Raw genomic sequence first — 15,265 nt, forward strand, 5'->3', positions numbered from 1 at the left:
TTTTCAATGTGGCCTCACAAAATTATCACGACTGCATCAACCATGAAAAGAGTTGGATGGACATTGCTGCTCAATTGCAGCTGCCTGGTCAATGTTTTTCATTAGCAATATAGCAAAGTTGATGGTGGTGGTGTGTGTGTGTCTGTGTGAGTGAAAGACAGAAAGAGGGGGAGAGCAAGTGACAGATTTTGTGTTATAAACCTCATGTTATAGACGCACAGTGTGAGCACTCAGGTCGCATCAGAGCATCGGGCCGTATAGTGTGAGACCGTGAATAGGGACCCATGAACTTCTAACCCCTGCGATTCAATCGTACAATTTAAGCAGGAGCTGAATAACGCGACTGAAAAAATTGCACAGTGTATATATAAAATAAAATGTGGTTCATCAGATCAGGCCACCTTCTTCCATTCCCCTGTGGTCTAGTTCTGCTGGTCACGTTCTGTTTTTTGGCGGTGGAGGGGGGTCACTACAGGCACCCTGACTGGTCTGTGGCTATGCAGCCCATTACACAACAAACTCCAATGTACTGTACGAACCAGCATGAACTTTTTCGACAATTTGAGCCTCAGGAGCTTGTTTGTTGGAACAGACCACATGGAACAACTTTCACTCCCGAAATGCATTAGTGAGCCTTGCCCTCCCATGACCTGTTGCTGGTTCACCACGGTTCCTTACTTTAATCACTTTTGATAGATACTGCCTGCTGTAGACCCAGAACTCTCCACAAGAGCTGCAGTTTTGGAGATGTTCTTACCCAGTCATCTAGCCATCACAATTTGACTTTGATCAAAACTCAATCCTTACCCTTACCCATGTGTCCTACTTCTAAAACAGCAATTTTGGGGATAAAAAATGTTCACTTGCCCCCTAGTTATATCCCACCCACTAACAAATGCCCATCATGAAGAGACAATCAGTATTATTCACTTTGCCTGACAGTAGTCATGATATTTTGCCAAATCAGTGTATATTAAATATTCTACCTCAAGTCCATTGACAGAAAAAGGGGGGACTGCTGTCAGGTTGTGTTTGGGTATGCCTGTGGTGCAGCTTTCAAAACGACCTCATGGGAGCTAGATACTGATTCATTGCTATTTAAACTTTAAGCCAACTGCAGTTAGCTGCCACATCGACGCTCTGTGTTTTTCACAGTGCAATAACTGATTTCCTGACAGATTTAGTACATCTGTCAGTAAATACACCAGAAAAACAACAAAAGCAATATTTACAATTAACACGTATAGTGAGCAGGGAAAAGTAAAGCTGTTTTTACTGAAGTCTGCAGCAAATATCAGTTGTTGACACCTGGCCCACTCTTGTTTTTTCACTAATAGTAGGACACTATGAAGACACCTCATCTGATAGTGGTTAGGTTAATCAAAGAAATAGTAGATGGAACCTTTGCCTTAAGTCCTCATGAGGATCCTGAATGTCAAGGTGTTAATCGGTTGGTGTTTGTGTTCATTTTCATTATAATGATGTCTGACGGTATGGGACAGTGGAAATTATGCAAAGGATGAGAACAGGATTAAAGCAGAAATGTACCTTCAGAAGACCAAAGTTTGTGACTGAAAAACTCCCTTGCTGAACATTTATTGAAACTTCAGCACAAATACCTAAAGTGACGACATTCTTAATTTTAGTCAATAAATAAGGAGTTTCATAGATATGTGTTCTGAACAACTGAAAAAGATTTGCATCATAACTTTGCACCTACTCACTGTGGCAAATGCTTGTTTCTTTCTCACTTTGACTCACATACACAGTAGCCTAATCACACAAATAAAGATTCTTCATGATTTAGCTCATAGAAGTGACTCACTTGCATGTTTGTTCCTTTGCTCTATCCTTATTTTTTTATATTGTTCATTTTGTCTTAAGCCTTTCTGCTTGACAGTGGACAAAAGAAAGCAGTAAAATCTCTGCAGATGACGCACTAAATCCCTGATCTTTTATTTTCTTGCTTTTCCAAATTCTTTTTACAATCTACGGTGCTTCCTGTCTCTCTGAAGATGTGTCATTGTTTCCTCTTTCTTTTAGCAATTTGGGTTTTCTAACCATAATGTTCATCATTTCTGGAAGTTCACTTTTTCTGTTCATTTAATTTTTATTGATGTAGTGCAAACTCACAATAAGTCACCTCAAGGCACCTTATAATCCAAGGTTAAGAGCCTACATTACTCATACAAAGTCTCCTTGATTTCCTTCACATTGCATTGATTTAAGCCTCCTGCTTCATAATAATGGTCATGCCATACACTGACCTAAAAAAGCTCATCTTTCCCATTCTTGCTAAGCTGAGGCTACACTGTGCCATCCGTCCTAATCCCACAATAAATACTCAAACACTTCCACATGTGAACATTAAGACTTCCAAACCACACCATACAACGTCAACAGGACTTTGTGTGGTCTTGCAGAGGTTGGATGGTATTTGTCTGATATTCCAAATGGGACCAGTGTATTATATGTTATGCATAAAATTCATCAGTTTTATAAGTGGAAAGGCTGAAAAATGCACGCATTATTTGTGTTAGGGTTCAAAAGCTGTGTTTATAAATAGCAATTTAAAAAGTTTTGCCTAACAGAGTAGTATGCAAAGCTGGGATGTTTTATTGCACTTGTGCAGTTTATCAATTTATATATGCAATACAAATTGCATATATTTTCTTTTTTTTGGTGTTTTAGCTGTTGAACAAAAATAATTTACTCTCACAATAAAACTGAAGTTAAATATGTAAAAGTATAATAAATATAGTAAAATCATTATCAATCATTTTTAAAAATTATTAGCATGGTTAAATATGGGATTAACTATTTAGAATAACCTGTAATAGTCACATTACCTGTCCTCAGGGGCACTTTGATTATACAGGTTTACACACAAGCCTTTATTGTTGGTTGTCTTTGGTTGAGCTAACATAAAATGTTGTCATTTCATTCAGCTGTAATTCATAAATAGCAACAATTAACTTTATATCAATACCAAGTTCAGGTTTTGGGCTGGATTATTAACGTCCTTTTGGAAACATCCTCATCAATACAACTGGCTTTATATTGTAATGTTTTTGCTTATTATCCCAGTGGCTCTGCACTAATATATCAGAGCTATTTGTATGTGTCTTATGCACAGACAGCTATTTACACAGCAAGTCCAATACACAGTAGGAGGCAGTGTGATTTATGAAGATCTGATGTTAGTTTTTCTTATGAAATTTTATTTGGAAGAACTTGTGTTATTATGTCAGGCACAGGAAGTCAGTAGATTATGATTTTCCTCCTTATAGCAGAACTCTAAAGCACATTTATCAAACATTTTGTGTGCATGTGAAATTTGTAATCTAAATATAAATGATACATTGGGTCTATTTTTCAGTAGTTTGGAATCACAGAACTATGCCTGTGTGGTTAATTCTCATTCATAGTGATAAATGTGAAGTGTGTTCATGAGACTCAACACGCTTTTTTAATGCCTCAGCATTCCACAGTAAACAATAATTGCTGATAAATTTTAAAAAGCCTTTGAGAGGAAAACAAATACACCCCAGGAGTGCAGAGGTTTTGGAAAGTCTGTCCTTTTTTTTGTACAAGAGTTACCAAACACATAGTACTGAAGTCATACAAAATGTACATGGAATATAGATGTATACAAAAAAGGATCTTTTTCTTTTTCTTCCACTGAGTGGAACCGGAAAACAATAACTGCACATATACAGTTCACTTGCTAGCATTACTCTGGATAGACAGAGTAATATAGTTATATGCCAGAATGAAAGTATTCATGGAGCAATGAGCAAACAAAGACTTCTCCACAATAGATTTCAAATATCCGCCTATACTGGGCTTTATTGTGAACTCAGCATCTACAAAAAATAAATAAATAAATAAAATGGGTGATTGCCCCAACAATAGCATATAAAAACACATTTTACTAAGGTTTGATATTTGATTAACCAAAAATTAAACACATAAAACTCAGTGTATTCAGAGTTGTTTGAACTTTAGCTCAGTTTGTTGTTGTTTTTTAATGCAAAACTAAAAAATAAACAAATAAATTAAGATAAATGCAAGACTTCTCACTGCAAACAGTGAGGAGAGTAAAGCCAGGCAGTGCTAATGATGCTGAAAAGCAAATATTAAGTGTAGCTGTACATGCAAATTTAAAATGCCTAAACTTTTGCTCTTGGATTAATCATTGTAGCTCCAAAGTACAACATTTTACCTTGTTATCATTTAGAGTATGTTTAACCAGGCTGAATTGGTTAATCTAAAAAAAACAAAAAAACAAATTAAGAAGTGCTATAAATTTCCTTAATATCATTGTAGGGAAGCATTTGATGTATTATACAATAAAGTTTGTGTTTTTTTAAACAGCAGGTTTATGTTAAATGTTCATGAGCCTGTACTTGTGAGTCTCTGTGCCTGTAATTCAGTTTTTGCCTCTTCTAATTTTACAGTCATAAAATCACCAAAAGGAATTTTTTTAAATCACCTAACCTATTATTATCTGGCCGTATAAACTACAAGTTTATTCACACATCTGGCAATTTGAATCCGAATCTTATAGATGGGACTCTGAATCTGATACAGAACTTGTAAATCTTTATATTTACTGTTTAGTATCTGAGCAGTTAATGGGGTGCAAGACCAGTTTTTATTCATGGATTTGCAGTAAGAAATTGTGATTTTTTTTTTTTTTTTTTTTAAAAGATGCCACTTACTTGTTTATCTAGTGTGCCATGTTGGTTCTTATCACAGTTAGATTTATTTGATAGACTGTTCTGAGAGATTTCTTCATATTTACAGAATGGCCTCTTGTGCTTTTTTTTCCCAACAGCTAATAAGGACAGTGAACAGGTAGAGGCTGAGAAGGAAGCTGTATCTCCTTCAGCACAATCTCCAGAAGACCCTTCACTAGATGCAAGTCTCCTTTCTAAACCTACCACTGAAGCAGCCCAGCCACAAAGCCACTGTGAAGAAGGAGCAAAGGAAACTGTAAACAGTGACTTGCCAAAGCATCAGTCATCAGAATCAGATCCCCTAATAACACCCGCCCCAGAAAAATCTAGCCCGACTCCAGCCACATCGTCCCCAACCACTTCAGCGCGCAGACATCATGAGACTGGGGCTCTTATGATAACGAAGACCACATATGTTATACCAAAGAAGCAGTCTGGATCTCAGTCTCCATCAAGCCACACATTAGTCTCAGCATCATGCCAGAAGCTGTCTTCAGCCCCCACACCCCTGAATGAAACCCGAAATCTGCCGGTGCCACCCGCACCCAGTGCACCCTCCTCCAGGCCCTCTCAACCCAATAACCAGGTCAGACAGAGTATCCAGCGCTCTCTCACCAGCATCCTGTTCAAAAGGTGAGAACTATATCACTGATTAAATGAAAGTCACAGCCTTAGGTTTTTTTATTGCACATATTCTGCTTTTTTGGGGGAGTAAATGTAACATGAGATTATTAAAAACATATAATAATAGGTCTAGTAGAAAAAAATGTAAGTATAGTATCTTTTTGTTTTTTAAAAATGACACTTGAGCATGCAGTAATGAACTGCGCTGAGGGAACCAACATTTGTTTTATTTGCCTTCCACAATTCAGAATCATTCTCATCTCGGTGACTGGTTATTAAGTAGCATTACCAACACAGTGAAAATAAGTGTCCTAGACAATTTAACAGTTTTCTCAAACTAAGCTTTAAATTTTTTCAGTAAATGTCTCTCAGTCTTGAAAAACAGCATATTTCTGGACTAACTGTTTTTCTTTTTCCATTTGCTAAGGGTGTGTGAATGTGAGGATTTGGAGATGTCTGAGAGCGAAGCTGCAAAGCTTGTTGCAAGCATTGAGATGGAGATGTTTGACATATTTCGCAACACAGACAGCAAATACATGAACAAGTACAGAACTATAATGTTCAACCTAAAAGACCCAAGAAACAAGGTATGTTGAAATTTGTTAACACCAATTTTAGTTTATGTACATATAAATATAAATCAAATTGACAATCTACTTCTTTATGTCTTCTAGGGCTTGTTATACTGTGTGGTACATGGCGATATCAATCCTTTCAGACTAGTTAGGATGAGCCAGAAGGATATGCAGGCTACCAAGGCACCTGAGCCAAGTGTGAAAGAAACAACAGTGGTAAATAGTATTAGTCATAAACCATATCAGTGAAATAAAATTGTATTGTATGCTTCTACTTGATATCAGGCCCGATAAAGATCAGCCAATGCTTTTGTCATAAGTGATTATCTTAAATGGTTGCTTATGTCTTTCTAGGTTAAGGATACAGCTGCTAAAATAAGTTTGCCCAAGCCTGAAGCAGTTAAGGTTGATTTACCCAGTTTGAATCCTGCAAAATCTGACAGAAAACCTGATAGCATGGTACGTACCTATCTTATTTAAATTAAACAGTTGGATACACAGTTTTTATGGTGATTATGCTGTGTCTTTTACATCATATTTTTTTTCATGACGCGTTACATCAACATCGACTAAGAATTGTTTTTTTGTGTTCTTGTGTTGGTATATGTTGCTTTACAGGAACAGAAGAGAAGTCTTCCTGCTCCTGCAGTCAAGCCCAGGGCAAGCCAAACAAGCCTGGCCAATGCAGTGCCAGATGTTCTTGCCTGCATGCTAAAAGACACAACATCAGAGCACAAAACTCATCTATTTGACTTAAAATGCAAGATATGCACAGGTAAATTTAAAAAACGATGAGAATAAATGTAAAAACTACTAGACATCATTGTCTGCTGATTAGCTGTTAAATTCAGATTTTTAAAAGTAGTTTGTCGTTCCTTCCTAAAGGCCAAATGCAACCTATGGAAGAGGAGGAACCTGCAAAGAAAAAATCCAAGCTATCTGTATCCAGAGATAAGCACGAACCATCTTGGAGAAAGTCTGCAGGGGGTGACTCCCCACTTCTGGCACCACCTGACTCTCCTGACATGGATTCTCCAGCATCCAACCTATTGGACCCTTCATCCCATTTCAATATTGATTCTGCTGCACTGACTATAGTGGAATCACCTGCTTCTCCTGTAATGGATTCTCCAGCCTCCCCCACTTTAGAATCTCCTGCTTCTCCTACCATAGAGTCCCCTGCATCCCCAACTCCAGATACCTCTAAAGCTACTGCACCAAAAAGACCATATATACCAGTTTTGGTTCCACCTGTTTCCACGGTAACCATTACACAGCGTCGTGATCCCCGCACTGCAAACAGGTTCTCAGCTTCGTCTAGTAGCACCTTTGGTTCCAGTAACACAACTCATAAACGGGCAGCTCCTTATGCTCTTGTTAAAGAAAACATTGCATCGAACGTAGCATCATCACTACCACCAACCAAAACAGTACCTAAATCCATCTTAATGAAGCCATCTTCCACTGCTGATCCCAGACTTTATGGACCACGCTCGAGGTATAAAGAACTCCAAGCCAATGTTTTTTTGCTTTTTGTTTTAAATTTGTCCAGAAGCTGGGCATTGTGTACATGTGATTGTTGTGGTTTCTGTTTCAGAACCGTGATCTCTGAATCTCCAGCTGATGGTGAGACAACTCAGTTCCTGGCAAAGCAGGAAATACTGTGGAAGGGTTTTCTAAACATGCTCACTGTAGCCAAGTTTGTCACCAAGGGATATCTGGTGTCAGGATCTCCTGAAAATCTTAAAGCGGTATTGTAATGCATGATATTAATTACATTTTTTACTGGCTATATCAAAAGGATTTATAATTGTCACTGGGTGGAGATATAAAAAGCATTTATTTTTGTGGTTTGTATAGGATCTACCTGACACTATACAAATTGGAGGACGAATCATGCCTCAAACAGTGTGGGACTACGTTGCAAAACTAAAGACCTCAGTTACAAAGGCAAGCAGAATATACTGTATTTCTTTTTGCATCTTACCACATATAATAATGTTGAGGCTACATCAGTATTTTACATGCACTTTTGTTTGCTTTGTATTTGTTAGGAGTTATGTGTGATCCGGTTTCACCCTGCAACAGAGGAAGAGGAGGTCGCCTATGTCTCCCTTTTTTCCTATTTCAGCAGCAGAGGTCGTTTCGGTGTGGTCGCCAATAGCAGCCGTTCCATCAAAGATGTATACCTTGTCCCACTCAGTGCAAAGGAACCAATCCCATCTATGCTACAACCTCTTGAAGGACCAGGTGTGAAATGCTTTGACTGCTGCCTATTCATAAATAATTGACATTTTTCTGTTTTATATGTTTGAATATGTGAGGGTTCATACCAAAACCATACCAGAGAGTTGTTAGACTTAGTGTGTTTTCTAATGTGTTATCTAATTTTTTTCCAGGACTTGAAAGAAACCGCCCCAATCTTCTTCTTGGTCTAGCAATCGTCCAGAAGGTCAAACGTCCAGGAAGTTTGCCACAGGAAATGGAAGACAAAAGACCCAAAGTTCATATGTCCAAGGACCCTATGTGGATCCCAAAACCACCAGTCCTTTACGGTTCTGACAAATTGGAGATATTCCAACCCTATGATCCAGAGACTCCTGCTAGTACCACCCCTCCTGGTTCACCATCATGCCCTGGGTCACCAACAGACTCTTCCTCCTCTGGCTCAGTCACCATACCATCTCTATTAACTTCTGTTAAAGCGGCCCCTTCTGTTTCTACCTCAGCCACTATTGCTGCAACACAGTCCACCTTTAACAGCAGCTCTGATAAAAATCCCATTATTGCATCCAGTGATAAGACACCACTACAGACAATCTTGAGTACCTTGTTTCGTAGTAATCAGGCTGACTCCACTGTCTCTGATGGACGTTCTACAAAAACAACAGTAACTGTTAAGAAGAACCCAGTGCTTTCTGGATCAGTGGTGGATCCAATTGTCCAACAGTATGGACACAAAACCAAAGCCAAGGAGATTGAAGATGAAAATGACTTTGACCGACCATATGACCCAGAGGAAGAATATGATCCAGCAATGGGATATGCAACCGTTGCTCCACAGACCACAGAAAAAATTAAAGCTGATGCCCCAGCATTATCAAGCTTTGTGGAAGATGATGTGGCCTATGATCCAGAGGACGACACTATCTTTGAATATATTCAAAGTAATACTCCTGTAGCAAAGCCCCCTGTTACAACTCAAACATTTGATTCTCCATCATGCCCAGTGACGGTTTCCACTTCTTCCCCAGCACAAACTTCTGCTCCAGTTGCAGTCATGCCACAACTCCCTACGGGCACAGTGGTTGTCTCAGCTGCAACACTAAGTGAACAACAGAGGATGCTTGAGGAACTCAATAAACAAATTGAAGAGCAAAAACGGCAGTTAAAAGAGCAGGAGGAAGCACTACGTCAGCAGAGAGAGGCTGTGGGAATGTTCATGGCTCACTTTTCTGTTTCGGATTCACTTATGTCTCCCCCACAAAAATCTTTGCCGCTTAACCAACTGTCCTCTCTGCAGAAAGGTATTATAAAAACAGAGTCAAAATCTTCAGAAACAACAGACAAGGCTACCCCCCTTACAGAGACTGTGGACAATTCAAATTTGGATTCACAAGCTGTGAAAGTAGAAGACGCAACACCTGTCAAAAATTTAGGAAATGATACAGATGGTGTTGCAAAGCAAGATGAAACACAGAAAGGTGTGGAATCTGACAAATATTCATCTGCTGGAGAGATTGAAGATTCTGATGTAGCTTATGATCCTGAGGATGAATCACTTTTCAATGAAATTCAAGATGATGTTTTTAAGGGGGGAACTGTAACAACTATGGACTCTGTGTCTAGAGCAAGGTATGGTGGCTCTCACAAGGGTATGTCTCCAAATTCATACCACAGTAGAAAACGAAGGTCATCACCAAAAAAGCGGAGTCATCGGGAAAGGGACCGCCACAGAAGTCCTTCAAGACATTCACAGCATCGTTCTCGTTCTCGGTCCCGAAGACGCAGAGAAAAGGATAGACACAGAAAGAGTGAAAGAGACAGGTCAAGACACAGAGTTAGAGATCCATCTGAACGGCAGGGACGCCATCGCAAAGATCATACCACACGCCGGCATTCTCTTGGGCGTAGAAGATCCCCATCTTCTTCTAGAAAAACAGAATCTGTGTCAGTTTCACCAAAACTGAACAGAGGACCCTTGCCTCAGGTCCCTGAGAAATCAAAACATGCAAGTGTTCCATGCAGTTCTCTAGACTCTGCTGGACAATTTGAAGAGAGTAACATATCACATGTTACAATCAAAAGTGATCCAGATGGACAAAAATCAGAGTGTAATCATGTTGAGAGCTCTGAAAAACACTCACACGAACCTCTATGTAATGTGAAGCTTGAGATTTCCGAACCACCAAAATTTCAGGAGCTTCAAAAGATTTCACTGAGTGACCATGATATGACACAGCAAAATAAACTCTATAAACAGGACAATTTGTTTCACAGCAAACTTGACAGTACAATTCCTCTTAGAGAAATTGATCCACCTATTCGAGATTCTCCCCAAAGCCCAGATCCAGAACCACAGTTTGTGAAACCTAGCAGCATAGAAAAGAATGACTCTGTTAGAACTGATGAAGTCAGCGATTCAAGGGAAGATATTAGAGTCTTTGAAAATAATTGTTTGCCAATTTGTGGTCAAGCAATGGTGTCTGTTGGAGATGTGATCTCAAATATTAAAAGCATGGATTTTAGAGCATTGAATCTGAAAGCTTTTGGTGCCAAGGGACAAGGTCTGACAGAGACACATAATGAGACACTAGCAGACAATCCTTGCTTCAAGCATTCAGAAACAAAGGGTCAAGAGGGAGGATATTCAAATCCAAGTACAATCTTAGGAATGAGAGAACAAGGTATTCAACATCAAAATACTGTAATAACTGGTTCATGGCCAGCCTTGAGAGATTCAGAAATGAGAAGTGAAGCACTAGATAGTAATAATGCTGGTGTGCCTTTTATTTCTGGTGTAAATCCAGAAATAAAATGCCCAAGTCCTGATGTTACACAAAATATTGTACCTACTGTTACAAATTTGTATATGGGAGAGGCAAGCCTCCAGCGCAAAAGACAAGTTAACATCATGAAGGGCCCTTTGTCTGACAGATCTGCACCTGGTAATGTTGGTCCAGGTCCAAGGGATTCTTTATCAGCTGTGTATCATCTAAATACAGATATGAGCGGGCTGTTTGAAGTTAATGAGAGAAACCAAAATGTTAGTTGTGTGCAGGAAGGTTTACAGTGTCCAAAGACAAATGAACATAGATCAGAGCCAGAAAACATAGATATCAGGAAAGATGTGAAAAAAATGGGAACAAAGCAGTCATTTGGGGGTCCACAGGTAGAAGCTATGGCTCCAGATAGTAGTGGAGGTGGTAGAGGACAAAAAGATAAAGATGAAGGTCAGATTTTTAGATCTGATGTAAGTAGTGGGATGAGGGAGTCAGGTCCATTGTTTATGGGCTTAGGAAGACCTCCAAAGACAAGACATGATGGCAGTATGGCTTTTGAAGAAAGGTGCCCCCGTAAAAGTACTCTTCAGCCACATGGCACAAATGCAGATTTTGGCAAGCTTGGTGGCAGTCATGCAGATGCAGTTAATTCAAACATGTTGAATTCAGATTGGAGAGGTCAAGGACTAAGGGATAAGGAGAATCAAAATAAACATATAAGTGCTCCAGATTGGAATGGCCCAGGATCAGACATAAGAGATCATTGGAGAGGGTCAGATTCAGTCAGGGAAGCACCATTGGTACAAGATGAATGGAGTGTCCATTTGTCTGATAGAAGAGGTTCAAACATGGAAAGCCAGGGACCTTACACGGGAGGGAGTGGAGGCCCAGAATTCGGACAACCAGGGGCTGAAATGAGAGGTCCAAACATGCAGTATCCAAAGCTTAATAGTGGAGGACCAGAGGACTCACACCTCATGGAAGAAGGACTTGAAAGGATAGACCCCATTATAGACAATCAAGGACCTGACTTAGGAATACCAGGGGCTTCAGATTTTGTGGGACCAGAACCTAAAAGAAGAAGTGTAGCCATGGAGGTTGCTGGACCTGACAAAAGAGGTCCTGTGGGTCCACATTTTAGAGGATTAGGACCTGAGAAAAAAGGTCCACATATGGAGCAAAAAGTACATGACATCAGGGGTCCTGGCGGTCCAGATTTCAGGGGAACCTGGGGTGAAAGGATGGGTCTGGATATGGCTGGTCCAGGGTCTGATAGTAGAGGTCCAGGAATTGAAAGGAGAGATTCCATGGAGGATCCTGGGACTAATAGGAGAGGGGCTGGGTGTCCAGAATTTAAAGGACCAGGGCATGAGAGGGAAAGTATGTCTATCGAAGGTCCTGGACATGAGAATAGACGACCTGGAGGTCCTGGGTTCAGGGGACCAGGACCTATAGAAGGTTCTGGGCCCGAGAGAAGAGGACCTGGAGGTCCTGATATCAGCAGGCTAGGGTCTGATTGTAGAGGTCTTGCTATGGGGCCTGGCAGAGTTTCACAAGGTCCAGATTTTAGTGGGCCAATAAATGAAATACCAAGTTTTCCTATGCATAGCCAAGAACCTGAAAGGAGAGGACCTGGAGAAATAAACACAAGTGGACAGGGTCCTGACAGGAGAGGTTCACATATTGGTGTTGCTGGGCCTGAAAGAATTGGTCCAGGTGTGGGAGATCTAGGGCCTCACAACAGAGGACGAGGTGGACCACATTTCAGGGGTCGTGGAAAAGAAGTTGGGTATCAAAATATGGAGATTCCAGGGCCTCATAGGAGGGGTCCAGAATTTGGTGCACAGCGGGTGGAAAGGCCAGGTTCTGATGTGGATCCTGGGCCTGACAGAATAGCTCTAGTAGGTCCAGACTACAGTGAAAAAAGATATCCAGATATGGAGGGCTCAAGACCAGGTTGGAGAAAATCAGATGGCCCTGATTTAAGAGTTCCAGGCTACAAACATGAAAGTTCAAATACTGAAGATCCAAGACATGGGGGAAGGGATGACTGGGTAGCGTGTGAACCTATTCAAGAAAACCCAGATTACCATGCCCCAGAACCTGATAGATTGGGCCAGAGCTTTAGAGGTCGAAGGCCTATGAGGAAAAACATTAGAAGACCAGGGCCCGGCTTCTGGGGTTCTGCTCCTGAGAGGAGAGGGCCAGACACAGAGGAACAAAGGTTAGATGAAAGAAGGACCAATATAGAATTCTTAGGACAAGACAGAGAATGCTCAGTGGATGACTGGGAAACATATGCTAGTAGAGGATTTGGACCTATCCAAGAGGGTCAAGATGAACAGGACCAAGAAGATATTAATCAAGGCCTATTTAGTGAATGGAGAGGCCCTGAAAGTAGTGGACCAGGTCCCATGCAGAATAGACCCAGTATGTTATTTCAAGGACCTGTAAGGGGTCGTAGACATAACTGGAATGCTCCTGGCTGCAGAAGTGCAGGGCCTGTTGAAGAAAATCCAGATATGGTATGCCCAGGGCCAAGTAGGGGAGGTCATGGAAATGATTGGACAGAGCTTGATAGAGAGGGTGCTGGGGAATTCTTTACAGGAGAAAGAGATCTAGACAATAGAGGACAAGACAGAAAAGCAGGGCCAGGATCACATATGCACAATCATCCAGATATGGGAAATGACTGGAGGCTGCCAAATGTCAGGGGAAAAATGAGAGGGCCAAACATTAAAGGGCGTGGGGCTCTCAGAGGAGGTCCAGGCCTGATGAATTCATGTCTAAACAGGAGGCAATTTGAGATGGAAGGCCCTGATAGAAGACCTCCAGCAGGTCGAGATCTAGGACCCCCAGGACCTGCAAACAGAAATCTAAGCATTGAAGCTCCAAGGTGTGATGGGAGATTTTCAGATAGTGGTGATCTAAGATCTGAAAGGCATAATGTAGAACCTGAAAATCCTGAACCAGGTAGACAAGGATTTGATTTCAGAAGGGAAAGTAGAGGTCCAAAAATGAGAAGTTTGGGGCCCAATAAAACAGACAGCAGGGGGCCATCACCTCAGCGTTCAGATTTTAGAAATGGACCTGGTAGGTGGGGTGACAACACTAGGTCTGAGCCAGATCCAAATAATGACATGCAGGTGTCAGATATAAGGGGGGCAGGTTATGTTAGTAGGGGCCCAAATATAAGGGGGAGAGATCCCAGGCAGAGAGGTCATACACCCATTAATGAACGAAGAGGTCCTCGTCCCATTGCAAGATTCCAACATCCTGGAGATCAACATTTGGCACAGTTTAATAGGCCCCGTGGCCCAGGTCCAAATAGCGGAGGAAAACCATTCCCTGGTTTTGAAAACCCACAAAATCAGCAAGCCATAAGACCTCAAAGACACAGAGGTGCCTTACTTCCCACTCCAAAAGAAGGTCTCATACGTTTCCCCAAAATATGATTGCTTGGATTTTGGCATGAAACTAAAACACATTTCCAACAGACAGAGCGGAGTAGATGTAGGTAAATTGATAACATGTAAAGAATGGGTAAAACCTGCTTGTAAGAAAGAAGAAAGAAAATAGCACACCTGAAGGTCCAATCATAAGGGAAGAAGAAACAAAGGATAAGGTCAATTTGAATGAAAAAATAATAATGGGTTTCAGAATTAAAAACAAACAAACAATTAACCTCTATTATCAGTGTTGGAAATTAAAGCAATGGTGAGCCAGATTAGTCACTGGGAAAAACATGCAGACCTTTAAGGACCTAAAGCTGAAGAATCAGACATCTAAAATTGCTTAGCATTGTTAGACTTGACAGAAATACCTTATCATAATGCCCAATGAATGTATTTCTTTTCTCACTGAGACTGACTACCCATGTGCTTGTTAAATTTTAATATGACATACAGGCAAAGCCATGCAAAAAATCCAACTTTGTAACTTGATAGAAAAGTGCTCAGAGATTACCATTTAAGTTTATTGTGTTGTAGTTTTTCTGTTTTCAAAGTAGATGCTTTTATTATTGTTTTTTTTGATTATTAGTAAAAGTCCTGCTAAATATAATTTTCAGTTGTAAATTTAACTTTATTTGTATTTGTAGATTGACAAAGTCATAAATGTTTTGTACAGAAAATGTACAGTTTTTTTTCTGTGTTTGTTTTTTTTAATAGCCAGACTGTCAATATGGTAGCTCTCATCTTCTTTTATGTAGTTCTGTTGGTTAAAAATGACCCGTTCCATTTCTTTTAGAATGCAAGAAGTCAATAAAGTAACACACTTTATATGAAGTCTTATTTTGTCACATTTAGATTGATAGCTTAAA

The 15,265-nt window shown here is 40.3% G+C and overlaps 1 protein-coding gene across 4 annotated transcripts in view; it reads left to right on the forward strand.

Annotated features, from left to right (window-relative positions):
* LOC309697353 (uncharacterized protein) overlaps positions 1 to 15,224 on the forward strand; it is a 31,153-nt gene extending 15,929 nt beyond the window's left edge. For all 4 annotated transcript variants that reach the window (XM_082519212.1, XM_082519214.1, XM_082519215.1 and 1 more), the window contains 10 exons: positions 4,841 to 5,375; positions 5,794 to 5,953; positions 6,041 to 6,157; positions 6,296 to 6,400; positions 6,560 to 6,716; positions 6,827 to 7,439; positions 7,539 to 7,692; positions 7,802 to 7,891; positions 7,996 to 8,191; positions 8,341 to 15,224. In XM_082519212.1, coding sequence (XP_082375338.1) covers positions 4,841 to 5,375; positions 5,794 to 5,953; positions 6,041 to 6,157; positions 6,296 to 6,400; positions 6,560 to 6,716; positions 6,827 to 7,439; positions 7,539 to 7,692; positions 7,802 to 7,891; positions 7,996 to 8,191; positions 8,341 to 14,399 — 8,186 coding nt within the window. In that variant the 3' untranslated portion in view covers positions 14,400 to 15,224. The remainder of the gene's footprint in view (positions 1 to 4,840; positions 5,376 to 5,793; positions 5,954 to 6,040; positions 6,158 to 6,295; positions 6,401 to 6,559; positions 6,717 to 6,826; positions 7,440 to 7,538; positions 7,693 to 7,801; positions 7,892 to 7,995; positions 8,192 to 8,340) is intronic.
* Positions 15,225 to 15,265: the final 41 nt, after the last annotated feature.

This window comes from Aulonocara stuartgranti (genome assembly GCF_965226115.1).
Source record: "Aulonocara stuartgranti genome assembly, chromosome: 20".
Lineage (NCBI taxonomy): Eukaryota > Metazoa > Chordata > Actinopteri > Cichliformes > Cichlidae > Aulonocara > Aulonocara stuartgranti.